Genomic DNA, 18,738 nt, shown 5'->3' with positions numbered 1-18,738 from the left:
CATTCTACTTTGCTTATTAAAATTAATTTTATTAAACAGTCTTCTCAGACAGCTGTCCCATGGGCGTTTTCTTTCAAAATTATTTCACGTTACTACAAAAAGCAGCATTAAACACAAGGACAGATGTGTGTACGTACATGTATGTTTTTAAAAACATGGTCTATTCAATTAGTCCAGCCATGACACTAGATGGAAAAAACTGTCCTTCCAGGATCCTTATCGTTATTGTGGAGTATGTGTTCTTTGAATTTCTTGCCTTGTTTTTGGGATCACCTTATTATGCAACATCTGCTCTGAATTTCCAATGTGATAAACAGAGTATGAGTGTCGGTGGCAGATGGCTAATGACCAGCAGCGACAGGGCATTCAAGCCTGCCTTGTTTTCTGAGAAGCGATATTTTCATGTTAATTTGCTCTGTGTCCTGCAAAGATGAGACAAATCACCTGCTCATAATTCAGGCAAAGTGGAGACCACCAGGAGCCGAGAAGGGGCAACGGCTTGATTCCTTTAGGGGTGAGAGGAGAGAAGGGTCTGGGGGACTTTTCCTCATCCGGAGTGGCAGGGGACCCATCAGTCACTCTGCGTTATGTCAGATGGAGAAAGACAGCGCAGCCCCGGGCATCCCATACTGACACCAGAGCCACTGTTTACTGCAAGCAGATATTATTCATGAAAACAGATATTTCCCAGAGGCAGAAAACAGGTGCTATTAAGACTGTGTGTCAGTCTCTGAAGTCTGGGTTTTGTAAAATAAACCAAATAGTATATTTTATCTCCTAGGGAAGAGATTACAACCAACAGAAATCTGTAAGAAACATTCAATTGAAGATAAAACGAAATCTAATTCACAGGGAAAATGACCCAAACAGACACATAAACTTTGAGCTTTTGGGCCTTCTCAAGCCCTATAGAATTCATTTATCATAGAAATACATAAGTAAAATGTAATTTTTATTCCAAGATTGAGTCATACAAAGGGGCCATATGGTCCCGAGCTAAAAGACCCCTGTCCTGTTTTGGAGAGGCAGCTGATCTTTTCCGACTGATCTTTCAGTGCCTTGGATTTCTACTTGAGAAATTATACTGCCAATTTCAACAAACATGTTATAGGCACAGAATGTCCAAAGAAGGAGTTTATAAGATGTTGAGAAGCCATTCCATATACTAGGAAATACACTGTACTATTACAGGCAAGCCTAAGCACCAAATGAGTAGTTCAGTAAAACAGGGCATTTCATTTTAAAACCCTATAAAACAGAAGACTTTACATGGAAGTCTCTCCTGATACAAAACCTGCCATATAGTTCATTTTCTGGGTAGCAGTTACAATGGTTAAAGAACAAGAAGACAGATTTTATTTACAGGTTCTTTCTGATTCCCTCTTACAGGGCAGCTGACAAAGGCATGAAAGAGAAAAAAAAATCTGGAAGCTCCTTTTTCTCATAAAGTCCTCATAAATGAAAAGTGCTATCTAAGCACAGAGACTCTAAATTTATCTTGAACCCTAAAAAAATAATAACCATTAAGATGTCAATTATTGTTTCCTAAAGTTTAAGCATGAAAGTCTACAAAGACAATGTCAAATCTCAAAGAAAAATAAAGATGGCACTGACTCTCCCCATAATCAAGTACGTTGAAAGATAACATTCAGAATTAAAAAGAGGAAAACAAGATAGGGCAATGACAAGCCAATGAATATTTGCTGACTTTAAAGTACAACAGGCAACAGGCTCCTCTAAGCAAATGTCATTGTGATCACCAACGCATGCGCCTTACCACGTCAAGAAGAGGTGATGAAGGGGCGCCTGGGTGGCTCCGTGGGTTAAAGCCTCTGCCTTCGGCTCAGGTCATGATCCCAGGGTCCTGGGATCGAGCCCCACATCGGACTCTCTGCTCTGCGGGGAGCCTGCTTCCTCCTCTCTCTCTCTCTCCCTGCCTGCTTCTCTGCCTGCTTGTGATCTCTGTCTCTCAAATAAATAAATAAATAAAAATCTTAAAAAAGAAAAAAAGAAGAGGTGATGAAGACCTCAAGATGAAGTATGCACTAGATGTATGTATGCATTTATTTATTTTTATAATACAGTGTATTTTAAAATGGGAAGAACCACCCAATGATTTTATTTTATTCTCATGAGCCTCTCAATGGCAAGTTCCCGTTCAGGCCTCTACCACACTTCACTTACTTTATCAAAGCCTAACGTGAATACCACGTAGTCATCACAGGCTTTTCCCAGTGAGTTCACCCAACTATCAACCTTCACAAATACGTAGGGCTCCAGGGTGTTTTTCCCTTTTTGTTGTTGTTGTTGTTAACAAATGGTATTTAAAAGAATTTGAAAAATTGTTATGTGATCTATGTAATAAGCACATCACATAAGCCCATCCTGGGTTCTTTTCTAACAAATATGTTCATGAAAATACTAAACAAAAAGATGTGACCTCTATCATACCAAGTCAGAGACCACGGAACAATCTGTTTTATTCAAGTACTGCTCACCTCCTGTAATTTATGTCCTGAGTGGGCACCAGAGCATCCTGAACTTAAGTGGGTAACAGGTAAACAGTGCCCCAGAAAACGTGGTAGAACACAGGGTGTTGAGGAAGACTCAACCTAAAAGATCTTACAGGAGGTCTTTTCTTGATTTCTGTTTTGTATTTATTTCATGTTAAGATTTTCTTGCATATTTATGATTATTTTACAGTATGGCATGTTCTGACACTTGTAAGACTATGTCAGTACTAATATCTACATTTTTTAAGAACATTTTAGAAAATATTTTGGTACTGTAATACAAAGAATTAGCTGTAGACGGTGCTCATTCGTGAGCGAGTCATGTTTTTTTTTTTCTTTTTACCTGTAAACACTCCCTAAACTATTGAAATAACCATAGGAAAATGTGTACTGCATGTTTCTGGGTATAGAGTAAGCTTCTTGGCTAATTCATTTTTGTTGTTCCCCAAAGGCTGACACAAAACTCTCTGTAAATATTCAATAAATATTTGTACCAATATACTCAGAAAAACTCTTACTACAACAAAAAATTCTATGTAAGAATCTGACTGTGTTCCCAATAGGTTGTTCATAAAAGCAATATTCTCTTGATCTAGTTATCTAGTTATTGAGACTGCCCATAAATAAGTCTATATAACAAAACGTTTTCTGTTTTCTGAGTCCTTACCAAATTCAATTAACCAGAACCCCAACTAACCAGAACCTCCTCCTTAGCAGATGTTTATCCTGCATACCAACTCTCTTTTTTTTTTTTTTTTTTTTTTAAGATTTTATTTATTTGTCAGAGAGAGCAAGCACAAGCAGGGGGAGAAGCAGACAGAGGAAGAAGCAGACAGAGGGAGAAGCAGACTCCCCACTGAGCAGGTAGCCTGATGTAGGACTCAGTCTCAGGACCCTGGGATCACGACCTGAGCCAAAGGCAGATGCTTAACTGACTGAGCTACCCAGGCGCCCCTATATACCAACTCATTAAAAAAGAAATCAATCACAAGAACAAAAGTACAAGTTTTTACTAAAAATAATTTTGTATCATTTCCATATAAGGCTTAAAACTATACATCTGATGGTTTTATAGTGCTTTTACCATGATTATTCATGTTTTAAATAATGGCCTTACCAGATCACAGTCAAATTACTTAAAAACTCTTACATTTGATAAGGAAGAAAAGCAGATTAGCATAGTATAGTTCAGAAAATTTTTAAAAGTTAAAGATGAAGACAAAAGAGATCTTTTGACTAGCCTTTAAGTTAGGAAAATGTTCAATTAACCACTGACATGTACATTAATTGCCTAAAGTATTTCATAATTTACTATGAAAGCATCAATATACCATTAAACACTAACCTTAAATAACCAGACCCCCTTGCCTCCACCTCTACCAGCAAACTTGGTCCCTATATGATCATTGGGGGTATTACCCCTAAAGGCTGAAGAAATTTAAGAGACTCTGGGAGAATTTCCTGTTCAATACAGAATGAGTGATATTTCCTTTCCCAAGAGATGGATGAAAAACTTAGAAATACTTTTAACAGTTCATTTTATCAAAACCTTCCGATAACCAGCATTATTTCCCCCTCTTGCCCTCCTAAAAATAATTGTGAAGTAATTACATCTGAAGAAAGGCTGTCAATGTGTCTTATTTACTGAGTACCTATGTGTAAAAATCATTGTGTAGTGACTGTCAGGATACAAAGATGAATGAATATGGACATAAATAATCACAATTAAAGGTAGAAAATAGGGGGCACCTGAGTGGCTCAGTGGGTTAAAGCCTTTGCCTTCGGCTTGGGTCATGATCCCAGGGTCCTGGGATCGATCCCCGCATCGGGATTTCTGCTCCTCTGGGAGCCTGCTTCCTCCTCTCTCTGCCTGCCTCTCTGACTACTTGTGGTTTCTCTCTCTCTGTCAAATACATAAAATCTTAATAAAAAAAAAAAAAAAAGGTAGAAAATAGGACCAAAAGGGGGAGATGTGTAGAACAAGCACTGTTAAGACCAATGAGATTACATCCAGCTGTGAAAGTTGATCAAAAACTATCTGGGGTGAGCCTGGTAGTTCAGCAGATTTACTGGTTTGGGGGGGGAAGCAAAGAAATGACCATGAGGAGGAGGATGAATGACACAGGTAAGAAATCGTGAACCACACAGAGTCTAACTTGGCAAGTAACAGAGTCCACGAGAAGGGGCTCTGCCCTGTGGGATGAACATAGGGTTTCAGACAGACTCATAGAGGAAAGCACTGAGGCCACACTGGAAAGAAAGTGAGAGGAACGAGGGATGCAGGGATAGAGGAGAAGAGGGCCAAGAGAGGTAAGAAGGAATACCTACTTTTTTTTTTTTTTTTTTAAGATTTTATTCACTGAGAGAGAGAGAGAGAGAGAGCCGGCAAGGGGCACGGCTGGGGGTGGTGAGGAGCAGACTAATCTCAAGAGGTTTCCACGCTGAGCGCAGGGCTTGATCTCATGACCCTGATATCATGACCTGAGCGGAAATCAAGAATCAAGACACTTAACCAACTGAGCCACCCAGGCGCTCCAGGAATGCCTACATTTAAAGGGCCTTTAAGTCCCTAACACTGCTCAGAAAGAGACGAGTGCACACTACTGAGCATCATATTCTTTCATGAAAGGCAGATGGGAATAAATCCTTTATCAATGTAAAACCAAAGGAACAAATCATTCAGCATCAAGTTCTAAATGTGTCAGCATCTGAAAACACCACCTTGCTATCATTAGAAGTCAAGTATTTCCATTAAAGTATTTCCACATAAAGTATTTCCAGCTATTACCTCTTATCTAAAATGATGCTGAATTTTAGAAACCATTTCTAAACAAGGACTGGTGAGGTTAGAAGCCGGTTTCATTAAGTCACCTAATAGATATAAATGAAAAGGTCATCTTGAAGACCCGCCCACCCACCACACTCACTTATCGAAGAGATATACTGAGAAGTTCCATTAAGCAGGACAGAAGTATGACCAATAAAACTTCCTAAGTAGGTTTTCCCGCTATAGGGAAAAGAAGGGTTATTGAAGGAAGGGTTGAAGGAAGAAAGGACTTCTGGATGATCTCTAAGGAGTCTTAAGTCATTCCTGCATCCCAAGGGTTTAGGACCGTACCTGGCACTGAGGCTTCCTCTAAGTGTTTCATGAGTGAGAAAAAAAAAAAAATGGAGAACGAAGGGTCTAAGAACCAGTATTTCAGATTTACACCGTATACTTTATGTTCTGGAGTCATTATACAATTACAATATGCAACATGCTCAAGGCGAAGTTTCAAATTATGTCCCTCAGAGTCTGTGATCAGAAAAAGACTGAGCTGTATTTATGACACTATACCTTCTAAGATTAGGGCCAGATAATGTACGTAGAGATACTTTTCAAAAATTTTAATATGTATGAACACTACAAAGGTTTTTTCACTCAGCTCTATAATTAATGAGCTAGAATATATCTCATTCTTTGAACATCTCACTTAGCTGGTACATTTTAATTATCTACAGAGTTCCAAAAGCTCTAATTCTCGCAATATATATTTTTTTAAAGTAAGCTCTACACCCTGAGACCCTGAGATCAAGAGTCACATGTTCCACTGACCGAACCAGCTAGGCACCCCCTGGCAATTTTCATAGGAAAGAAATACGATTGAGTAATAGACTATAATAATGTGACTATTTAATCAAGCAGAGAGACGATTCTTGGTACCTTTATGGTTTCAGTGGGCACACCAGGCTCCGGGACTTTATCCAAGTAAGTGGTCAAGTCTTGATCGACGTGTTCAAACACTAATGTCAGTTTGGTTTCTCTGTCTGTTCGTGAAACTGTGCATACATCAAACAACCTAAAAGAAGAAAAGAAAGAGATATTAAGTCAGTAACAATAGGCAAAGAAGTAATTTGTACATCTTACATATATCCTGCAATTCGGTCATACAATACGAATAAAAAAAAAAAAACAGCAGTGTTGATCACTAGGATATGTAAGGGTACCTAATGGGATCTGATACTCTAAAAGTAATCAGATTCAGGAGAGAAGCACTTGGTTAAGGGATGACAAAATCCATAGCAGCAAAGAGAAAACAACATGACTGGAGCATAGGAATGTTTGCCTGGAGAGTTTCCTTAGTTAAGACCTTACTTACGTACAACTTGCCAATGGAGATAGCTTAAAAAACTGCAGCCTAGGAAAAATAGGGTTCTTTTTTGCACACAGTTCAAGAATTATTAAAGGAGCAGATTAAGCATTCTTCGGAGATGCTGGGCTCTGAGATGAAGACTTTTCTGGAATTTAAGGTGTCACTATCAGGCCTATGAAAATGAGGATGATGAAATACAGAGAAATTTGGATTATTTCTAAGAGAGACTTCTCATTCTGGTGAATCAAATCATTTCCCTGGAAAGCGCATAAATACTTGGTTTAAAAAATTCCAAATAGCATGCTAATGAAAACTGAAATTATAACATTTTCTGTGGGTGAGAGGCGGTATTTGAAAATGCATTAACAAACTAAATTACCCTTAAATAATAAAGACTGATTAACAGACTTTATAATTAAGTTTGGATGGGCGAATCTAATGTCTTCCATACAATTCCACGACTAAGTCAAAACTCAAGTATTTAAAAGCAAAGCCGTCAGTAGTCGAGAGCATTTTCAAGCCCAAGGACAAATTCTTCTTTACTTTGAACCACAGACAGTACACTATCCAGCACATGAGACGCTCACCATGTTTGAATAATTAAACAAACCACCCGTAAACAAGCTGTAAGTAAATTTGACAAGAATGTAATATAAATACTAAGGCTAATAAAATGCTATTCTTAGTCTTTTCTTTCATTTTTAGAAACCGAATAAACACTCTTTCTCTTCAAAGAAACTAACCATAAATGTGCACATAACCTGCCACTAGAATGCAGGGTTGACTCTCAATTATGTACTTTGTATTTTACCTCTGTTGAATTCTTCATGCCAAGCTGGTTCACCATGTCAGCCCACGGCATTTCTGGGCTAAATGGGGCCCCACAACATTTGGTACTTCTCTGTGAATTTAAATTAAACTGTAAAATAAACTAAAGAACACTATCATTAAGTCTGGTGGGATGAACACCACAACCGACCGCACACACTTCACAGCCAGATCCACGCTACTCTTTAATGACGGGCAGTTGGGAAGAGTTCTACGACTCTACTAAAATCAATCAAGATCAACTGAATTTCTTCTCACTTTTATTTACTTCTAAATATTCTGATTTTGGCTGCCTTCAGCTCAGGTCATGATCCCGGGGTTCTGGGATCGAATCCTACATTGGGCTCCTTGCTCAGTGGGGAGGCTGCTTCTTCCTCTCCCTCTGCCTGCCGCTCCCTTGTTTGTGCTCTCTCTTTCTCTCTGACAAATAAATACATAAAATCTTAAAAAAAAAAAATACTCTGATTTCTAAGTTTTTGTTTTTGTTTTAGATATTTATTTGAGAGAGCACAAGCAAGAGAGAGAGCACAAGCTGCGTGGAGGGGCGGGGAATGAGAGAGGCAGATTCCCTGTTGAGCTAGGAGCCCGACGCAGGGCTGGTTCCCAGTACCCCCAGGACTATGACCTGAACCAAAGGCAGCTGCTTAGCCAACTGAGCCACCCAGGTGCCCTCATTTCTAAGTTTTAAAGATTTCATTTTAATATTTATTTGAGAAGGAGAGAGCAAACGTGCACACAGACCTGGGAGCAGGGGGAGAGGGGCAGGGGGAAATAGAGGGAGAGAGACTCTTAAGCAGAGTCAAGCCTGACTGGGGTGGATCCCAGGACTGGAAGATGATGACCTGAACTAAAACCAAGAGTTGGATGCCCAACTGACTGACTCATCCAGGTGCTTGATTTCTAAGTTTTATTATTAAAAAAACGAAAAAAAAAATTTTTTTTAAAGACTTTATGTGGGCAGAGGGAGAAGCAGACTGCCTGGTGATCAGAGAGCCCGATGTGGGGACTGATCCCAGGACCCTGCATTCATGACCTGAGTGAAAGGCAGATGCTTAACAGACTGAGCCACCCAAGCACCCTTATTTCTAAGTTTTAATCATCTACTTCTAAACTTGATTTTTTTGAAATCCCAGAGTCTTCTGATGTCACTAATGTGACTTATTCTGGAAAACTATTCTGATAAAGCAAAAACTCTTACTAAATTTATTGACGGTAATGCCATTAATCATGTGAGTGCCATACTGTGATAGTGATGACTGCCGTCAGGGATGAATTTGCCATTTGGGAAGTTTATCAAAATAACTCCATCAGTTTGGTAAAGTGAGGCAACTACCATTTATTCGTGGCTCCTTTGAACCATCTTCTTTCCATTGTAAAGCCCACATACTTTGCGAGCTTCGCCTTTTTCCTTCCTTTTGCAGAAGAAAAAGCAGTTCCACAATCACCAAGCTTCTTTCTATAGGTTACTTCTATTTTTGTAAATGAGATAAAACCACAATGAATCAAAAATGACATGTACTAAATTCAAACACAAACGCGGAACTGCAGCACTACAGTAGTGCTTCTTAAATGTTACTTTTAAAATGTTTCCACTATAATTAATATATTTCCTTCATGAAAAAAAAATATTTTTTTTTACCACTGCCTCAGGGCAACACTGATTTTAGCAACTCCAGTTTTTCCTGCACTTACAGTTTTGAATATATGACATTTCAGTAATTTCCAGAAGAAAAGAAAAAGTTGAACGGGGACATAACTGGAATATAAAATAATCATAAAACGCTGCTGAACCAAAAGGTCGCCTGCTTCCAAACCGTTGTTGTTACCTAACTGCCGTGGCAGCAGGCTCTGTTGCTTCATTTTACTGTTCGTGTGACACAATTCAAGAATAACATCTAACCCACCCAAGTTACTTTCCTCAAAGTTGTATTATTCTCTTCAAAATATGAAGACTCACTGATGGTACCTAAGGCCACTGGACTCCACACATGAGACGGGCAGAGGTGAGCTCATGGAAGCCACTGCCCATTGCTCTTGATTATAAGCCATGGAGAAAAGGCACTAATTTTAACAGGCAATTTTTTTTTAAAGATCTTATTATTTGAGAGAGTGAACAAGAGAGCGCGCATACAGGAGCACAGGGAGGGGTGACAGAAAGGAAAAACTCCCTGCTAGCAGGGAGCCCGATGCGGGGCTCCATTCCAGAACCCTGGAATCATGACCTGAGCTGAAGGCAGATGCTTAACTGACTGAGCCACCCAGGTGCCCCTAACCGGCAATTTTTAAAATGTGGAATGTTGGGGCATGTCACTCACTGCATAGGTAATTTAGGTCTCTTCTATGTCTCCACTAAAGTACTATCGAATTATCTAGGAATCAAATTTAAATGAAATATCCTAAAGGTAGCTCACATGATGGGTATAAACTAAATGATCTTACTAAATTTATTCCTTGCTCCTCAATAAAGTACAGTGACTCCAGATACATATTCCACAGAGCAATGATTTCTTTTCTTCTGCCAGTGCAGAAATGTAATTTGTACTTCCCAAAAGTACCTTTTTGCATTTTTCTGTGAAGAGAGCTTCCTTTTGTTTGCCTTTGACTTATTTTGATATAATTCATAGGTTTATAAACTTTTCCAGTGACTTTACTTCAGCATTTACTTCATCAGGTAACATTTGAGAGGGTATTTTTATTTTACAGGTTCACTATTTTAAATTCACTGCTAACTAAGTTAATAGTAGTAGACAGTTTTCTCGTAAAGAGTGATTCTACATACACTGAATAGATGCCTGGTAGCTCTCATCAATAGGCTGTAGCTCCTGTCCTTTCCCTGTATTTGAGAACCACATACTACTTTATTGCCCATGCCTCAGGTACCAGGCCACAAAGGATTATTGGAAGGAAAAGGAATATGGGATCAAATTGGTCATTTCTTCCCACCCCTTCCAAAAGGCACAGACATTTCAATGGCGAAGTTTTCAAGTGTTCTTAACTAGAATGAAACATGAGTTTTAGGGGAATTACTGATTTAGTTGAAGGGAGAAAGCAATAAGTAACACAGTATTTTGGGAAAGTGTAACAATTTTGTGAAGACTATGTATCAGTTCATGTTGCCCTAAGCTTTGCCAGTTTTTAAATGAAATTTTTAAATGGCAAGGGAATGTGCTTAAACTTGGGAAGTAAAATACAGGTCAGTCCATTATCTACATATTCTTCATCTTGGCCATGATGTCTTTCAAGCTTTCACCAGAATCTTCCACAGTTACCTCAGGCATAGAACCTTCTTACTTTTTGGGAATTGTATATGGCAAGGTCAATCCTTCAGGTAAGTCAGGAACTGGGCCTGAAGAATTGAGCAATTCGTCTTCTGAAACCTCAGATACCAACTCAATACCTCAACCCTTGTCTTCACCTATTATCTCTTCCTCTTGTTGAACAACCTTCTGTTCTTGTAGTCTTCTGTTGCTTCCTGCAATTTCTGTCAATACACTAAGGATTTGGCTTCACGGACTCAGAAGGGAAAAGAATCATTCACTGCATTATATCCAAGGTAAAAACTCACAGTACCAAACTTTTAACAGAAACTTTTAACACATTTTGCACCAAGATCCCAGCAACCATGCCGACAGTGGCGGGAAGACTGGATGCACAGCACCATCTCATTTGAAGGTCTTTTCATTGGTATTTACAGCAATTTGGTGGAGCCCATGCCAAACAAGCAGATTCTCCAAGAATTATGAGCTGTATATGCCCTGAAGCTGCATTTTCACTGACCCCAGACTCCAGCCACGTTTGCCCAAGTTCACCACAAGCCATGTTTATTGTCATCCAAGCTTCCAAACCGTCCGCACAGCTAAAAACTGGGTCAAGGGGTTTTCCCTCTTCTCATCTGCCATTACTTATTCTTACCCATGCAATGCTGAAAGTCTTCTACTAGAGTTATACTGTAGTTGTGTACTTCCTAAAGAACACCAGGGTTAATGTTCCTCAAAGCATATACTGCTGCTTGAACTTCACTTAATCCTGCTTGATTGGAAGGACAGGTTGGAAGAAAGGTCTATTCATACTGGCCAGCTCCTCCTTGTCGTGGCCAAAGAGTAGCAACGTAGTGAGGCCACCTCAGCAGTCACACCACTCCGCCAACACTTACTATTGCTACAGCAAGGGTACAGATTTCCTCCTTGCAGTCCAATTCAATTCCCATTTGGCTCAGCGCCATCAGGAACCCTGTAGGGGTTGGAGTCCACCACCTCTGGGCCCAGCTTATTGATGAGAAGGCCGCCCACAGCCCACCGACTTCTCTCCCGGGTGGGTTCCCACTCCAGCTCCTGGGTCCACTGCTGCGACCACTCGCTCCCCAGACTCAGCCATGGCTGGGACCCTTGGCCGCCACTCTCCCAGCGCTGAACCCTGGGAAAGTGCTCCCAGGTCTCTGCCGCTCCTGCGGGCCTCCCACCCTACTGCCTCTGGGGCCCCACAGCCATCGCTCCCCCCAGAAGAAATCCTGAGCCTCCTTCCTCTATCAGGTCTTGAGAGACGGGCCACAGCAGGGCCAGAGTCATCAGTGTCTGGAGCCGGTGGCCCTGCAGGGTTGCCTTTCCAGCTGGTTAGGATGCTGGTATGAATTTCCTTAGGAAAATGCAGCGTACTACTTTCTCCTTAGAAATCCCCAAGTGACATCAAGGGAAGGAGAGGTCCTGGGAGGACCCGTAGGACACCCGTCTTTTTTGGCTCCAGTGCTGACGGTTAACCCCTTACAGAGCCACGACTCCACCGAAAACATTTTGGGAAATGCCGCTCTACACTAATGTACAAAATCCAGTCTGACATGTTTAGTGAATACTATCACTGTTAAAAAAAAAAAAAGTTATATTAGTCTATATAGTTTACACTATATAATGTGTATGATGAAATGCATTCTGAGTCAATGATTATAAATACAGGTATCCCCCAAGTCTTTGAAAGTGCACGCCACTACCCTTTTACTTTTTTACCAAAGTCCTACATTAGTACACCTGTTCTCGCTAACTGAAGAAATCTCAGAGGGTTTTTGCTTTTAGGAAAAAAGGAGAAAATTGAAAAGAGCACTCAATATGTGAGCCTTTACAGAGGCAGCACGCACCGCAAACAGTGAATAGGGGATACCCTCAGACTCCTTCTACACAAGGATACTCAGCCTCAGGGCATCAAGTCGCCTTAGCTTGGAGGCTCTCTCTGAGCATCTGTGCTTTATCTTGATTTATTTTGTGCACCCGTTAGCAAGATGTGTCCTAAGGTATCAGAAAACCCAAGAGAGGTTCTGGGAACACTCAAAAGACTTTCCATACAAATTAATGGTAATTGATTCTTCACTTTACACCATTTCAGCCTACAAAAGCTTTCACAGGAACATTCTACTTTCAAATAGCAGGAAAGGCCTGTATTCATCTGAGGAATTTTAGAACATAATATTTATGGTGCTTTATTGTCTACAATGACTCCCTCTGGAATTATCCCAAATCAAATAAATAACAGTCAATGTGGTGGGCAATAAAGAGGACATAGATATTTTAATATAACAAATACGACTCACATAAAGCAACTGAGCTAAAGCAAGAACTGAAATCCCTGGTATTTGGCAGGAGGTTAACAATCTGTAATATATTTATATAAAATCAATGAGGAATGTGGCCAGGCTGCCTAGAACCCCTACACTTGCAAAACAAAGAGCCAGACAGGTCTGAACATCTGAACAGAAAGACTGGAAAGTAACTTTAACTATGATTCCTTGTGTTGACCAATATCTTGAGACTTTTTGAAAACTTTTTTTTTTTTTTTTTGCTATTCAGTAAATTGACAAAAATACCACTTCAGTGATTACATGACTGCAGTTCCATAAGCAAAATACATTCGCACTGTGTTGAATGTGAACAAAATATCTCAGATGACTTTCAGAGGAAATCAAAACCACCATTCGATATGCAACCATGAGAGCTTAGCTTTCTGTAATCCAAGGAAATGTTCAGAAGTGAAAAGTGGTTCTCAGCATTCACTAAGTCTCCGAACCCAGCTGAGCTATGAAAAACGCAATCCAAAAAAGTCAGCTAGGTCATTACCATCTCACAATTAAGCCAGCCAAGCCCCTAACTCTCCCATAAAGTTGAGTTCTCTCCCTGTCTCTACAGTCCTGACCCCTTATAGCCCTCAGCTTTCCAGCTGTCCTAGTGATGTCATTATCTCATAACAAAATATCTCCATGAATTAGCTCTGCATCCTACCCATTGTAATTCTTAATGACTGCTTCCTGTTCATATTTTCCATTTAACTTGCTGTTCTGGATCTCTGTGGCATAGGCAAGCTGCCTTCATCTAATGGATGGGATTACATCCAATAGGTTTGGGATTTCCAAAGATTACAATTTACAGAGGTCTCCCAAACAAAATGCTTTGTAAACACAAGACCTGCCTTTCTGCTGTGGTTATAATAAAAGGGAAATCTGCATTATTTGCTGTGATTAAACTTTGACCTGTCACAGGAAGTTCTATGAGGATTTTTTTCCTGTCACCTTTTTTTTCATAGTCTTGAATGTTTGGACATCAAATAGTTCAAGAGCTGAGAGATGTCTGGCACAGCTGCCTAAGGGCGCTAAACAAAATTTTATTTGAACTACAGCCAGTCTTTGGAATTGAGAAGAATTCTTTTTTATCTTTCTCTATAGTCCACGGAGCACATTCTGTGCCTATAGCTTGCATGCACCCAAGGTTACGTTCACGCATCCTGCTTGCCCTATGCAACTGGATACTGGCCAGGGTGTTCTCCACATGCTCATTAAATGGGCTGTGTGTGCACTTGTTCTAAACCAACACTGAATGGTGTTAACTCCAGAGGTATTTGCCACCAACAATAATGAAAATGCTCCTAGAAGGAACCAGCCGTTTCCACAGCGTCCATAAACCTTTATGAGTACCTACCACGTGCAGGTGTAGTACTGTACGTTTTAGAGATTCCAAAAGATCTATGATGGGTACGGTCTTTAAGATCTTTACCATCTAGCTGGGGGAGAGGGGAGAGAAGACTGATACATAAAACTGTAAGTAATGGTGTATGGCTGTGTATCAGTTCCAAACAAAATCTATAAACGTAACATGAAACATCAAAGTAAATTTATTCTGCATTCTAATATTCAGTAGACATCTGTGATGTCTGCCTTTCCGACACCTATTCCCTCTTCTGTAAACCATATCCTCATTTGTTTTTGACGAACCCTTCCTGACTTAGTTAATACGGTTGTGGGGACAAGAGTGTGTCATGGCATTTAACCTCCCCTATAGAGAGTGAGTGATATGGGCTGATTCAGGGATGGACAGGATCATGTGAATCAGTCCCAGGATTTTTACTAAAACTTCTGGGAGAGTAGAGCTCTCTTTATTCTGGGATTACCAAACTGGCAACATCTAAGCCTGCAGCTGCCGATGGCTGTCTTTGCCACCACTTTAGTGAGCATACCATGGACTGCAGCCAACAGGGCAGACAGCCAGCGAGGAGAAATGATAGGCAAGAGATTCTGGAGAACAGTGGTTAAGCACCGGCCCCACTTGTGCCGATACAACCCGGGATTTATTCATTATGTTAGCTAGTAACATCACTTTCACACTTACCCACTTTTGAGTTGCGCTTCTCTTACTTACAAAAAAAAAATAGTCCTAAGACATTTATACGTATCTTGAAGTGATTAAAATTATTTTGAAACATCAATATCTGACCTCAAATATGTCTTACATATTAGACAAAATGAATTAAGGACAAGCATATAAACAGCAGTGGTTTCCTCTAGGTGACTGAACCAGTCCTGACTGGCTGGGACAATTCCCCTTATATTGTCCCTCTAGGCACATGTCCACTGGACAAGCGTAACTGACAGCTCCAAAGAAGACGAATTCATCTCTCCTAAGGATTCCTATTTGAGGTTTCTGGTCTGACTGCAGAAGCTTTTTGTGGAGAAAAAGCAGAGAAAGGCAGAAGACAACATACGGATGAGTTCACAGCATATTAGGAATATATAACCTAGAGCAGGAAAGGACTCAGTGGGGTAAGAGGAAGTGAGGAGGCAAGAAGTAGTATTTTAAAACAACATAAAGTTTTAATTTAAAGTTTAATTTAAAGGCTGCATCCCAATGAGCTATGGTCTCCTAGAACCCTGATTTACGCAACCTCACTACCTACTGCTGAAAAGGGGACATGCCCAGGGAAGGTGATCCTTGGGCAATGCAGAGCTTAGGGGGGCTGACCTCCCTGTAGTCAAAAATCCACATGTAACTTTTTATTTTATTTTATTTTTAGATTTTATTTATTTATTTGACAGACAGATCACAAGTTGGCAGAGAGGCAGGCAGAGAGAGAGGGGGAAGCAGGCTCCCTGCTGAGCAGAGAGCCCAATGCGGGGCTTGATCCCAGGAACCTGAGATCTTGACCTGGGGTGAAGGCAGAGGCTTAACTCGCTGAGCCACCCAGGCGCCCCATTTCACGTGTAACTTTTGATTCCCCCAAAACTCAACTTCTAATAAGTCTACTGCTGACTGGATGCCTTACTGAGAACACAGTGGAGTAACACATATTATGTATGTTATATGTATTACATACTGAATTTTTTTAAGTAAAGTAAGCTGGCGTTCGCTTCCGCAGCACATATACTAAAATCGGCCCCCATGCAAGGATGACAGGCAAATCTATGAAATGGTCCATATTAAAAAAAAAAAAAAAAAAAGATAGCAAAGAAAATGTTATTAGGAAAATGATAAGGAAGAGAAAATACATTTACTGTACTGTATTTACAGGGAAAAATCTGCATATATGTGGGTGAATGCATTCAAACCTATGTTAATCCAAGGGTCAAGTGAAATGTCAGATCGTAACTCCAAAGCAGGGAAATCTCTGGTCATGCTGCTAATTTCAAGGCTACCATCATCTTATGAAGGAATACAAAGTCAGCATCTCTGATTTACTAAATCACTCGGTTCTTTATAGCCTTAAAGAGTGTGTTCATAAGAAAGTTTCGTGATTCATCTTCTTCTAGTTCATCTTCAGAGTTTCTACTAATCTGAGTTTCTACTAATTCAGAGTTTCTACTAATTTGGTTCTGGTGAACCAAAAAATGTTTTACAAGTTCAATGGGAATCCCCCAAATTGGGCAAGCTCACAAGATACAGGCTTGCATGACAGTAAATATTTAAAACAGAGCAAACAGTAAAACTCCTATATATGGAAACACACTGCTACCATATGACGGCAGATGACAGGACAAAACTGGTATACTATTAGTGAGGCCCCAAATAAGCTCTGTGGAAGTCCTAATGGGCATATAGGGGGGCCTGCAGACGACTCCGCTCATTTTCAAGATGAATTCCTGAAATGGACATTAAGCAACAGAATCCAAACTTCTTCCCTAATCCTACAGCAAGCACCAAAGGCACTCTTCCGTTATCAAACAGTTCTTCGAACTGCTAAGGCATTTTGTCTGAATGAAAGGCAGAGAGAAGAATGAGGTAGTAGCATCACTCTGTTAGGCTAACTATGCTATTATAGGAAAAAGGAAACACTACTTCAGAGCTCAAACAAATGAGGAAATCATAAAAACATATTTGTTCTCTTACAGGGCAAAGAATGGTGGCAGAGGCAAAATAGTCAACACGTGTATTCTAAGTCACCATGCAAATCACTATCCACACAAAGTCAAGAGACAGAAAACACAGGCAGCCAGATGATGCTGAGCTGATTATTTTTGCGGAGTCCAGTACCAACACAAAATAGTTCCGTACGTTCAAAAAGAACGTAAAGTTGACTCTACCCAAAAGAAGAAACCTGGGGCGCCTGGGTGGCTCAGTGGGTTAAGCCGCTGCCTTCGGCTCAGGTCATGATCTCAGGGTCCTGGATCGAGCCCCGCATCGGGCTCTCTGCTCGGCAGGGGGCCTGCTTCCTTCTCTCTCTCTGCCTGTCTCTGACCACTTGTGATCTCTGTCTGTCAAATAAATAAATAAAAAATCTTAAAAAAAAAAAAAGAAGAAGAAGAAACCTACAAATTGAAAAAATCAGGAACTTCTCCATAGGGATTAGAATAGACATCACTGATCACCCCCACAACAGCGCAGGAATGAGCTACTAACTACTATTACCTGTTGGGTTCTACACTGAGACTCAGTAGCCTTATTTCCACAACAGTCAGCTTCCATTTGCCTCTTGACAAATATAGATATGCTGGTTAAAACAAAGGCATGACAAAAGTGAAAGGATTAAGAGACGCCCAAACGTGTAGCATTTGGTGAGAAATGGGATTCAGGGGCCCTAAGTCCTAAACCTTCCTGGCAGGTCAGAGGTTGCAGATTAGCAAACTAAAGACAGCCTTTAACTGGAAAAGCTTCTCCACACTTTGGTTTACTCTGTTCTTTTAATTCTCCACGGTACCTGGGATAGCAGGTGTTCAAGAAATGTTTACTAAATGAATTAAACTTCTCAGAAAACTGTAACTCAGGGAGAAGTCAGCAGTGAAGTAAAACAGAGGATCTTCGGAGATGTCCACAGGAAAGAAAGCATGGCATCCTGAGTAAGCCAAATCCTGTCACTGAGGTGAAGCGAGGGCATACACTCATAAATTGCATTTATTAACTAACACTGATAGTTTGCTCCCTATCTACTCGCTACTACTACATTATTTGGACTTTTTCAGTCCTCACAACAATTCTATGAAATGGTGCCTACTTTACAAATAAAGAAACAGACGTACATCAACAAATGTTCACCACAGCCTCATTCATAATAGCGAAAAACGTAGAAACCACCCACGTGTCCATCAATGGGTGCATGGATAACGAGAAAGCGGTATATCCATGTAACAGAGTATCATTTGACAATAAAAAGGAATGAAGTACAGATACATGGTACGGCATGGATAAATCTTGAAAAGATTACACTAAGTGAAAAGAGCTGGTCACAGAAGGCCATATATTGCATGATTTCTTTTATATGAAAGGTCCAGAGTAGGCAGGTCCATGGAGACTGAAAGTGGGTTGGTGGTTGCCTAGGCCTGAAGGTGCTGGGGCAGGGAGAGGAACAGAAAATAACCACAAATGGGTACCGGGGTATTTTCAGGGTGATAAAATGGTCTAAAATTAGATCATGGTGATGGCTGGACAACTCAGTAAATGGACCAAAAACCACTGAATTGTTTATACAGATAAATTTGATGTAGGTAGTAAAGTGTATCTTAATAAAGCTGTTGAGAAACAAAA

General features: G+C 40.3%; 1 protein-coding gene and 1 pseudogene across 1 annotated transcript in view; both read right to left on the bottom strand.

Annotated features, from left to right (window-relative positions):
- The window catches only part of CDK6 (cyclin dependent kinase 6), a 232,642-nt gene that overhangs the window by 163,425 nt on the left and 50,479 nt on the right, over nucleotides 1-18,738 (bottom strand). The window contains exon 2 of the mRNA XM_032305106.1: nucleotides 6,217-6,352. Within this exon, the coding sequence (XP_032160997.1) occupies nucleotides 6,217-6,352 (136 nt within the window). The remainder of the gene's footprint in view (nucleotides 1-6,216; nucleotides 6,353-18,738) is intronic.
- LOC116569100 lies at nucleotides 9,770-12,312 on the bottom strand (annotated as a pseudogene).

This window comes from Mustela erminea, chromosome 11, assembly GCF_009829155.1.
Source record: "Mustela erminea isolate mMusErm1 chromosome 11, mMusErm1.Pri, whole genome shotgun sequence".
Lineage (NCBI taxonomy): Eukaryota > Metazoa > Chordata > Mammalia > Carnivora > Mustelidae > Mustela > Mustela erminea.
This window is presented reverse-complemented; position numbering and strand designations above follow the sequence as displayed.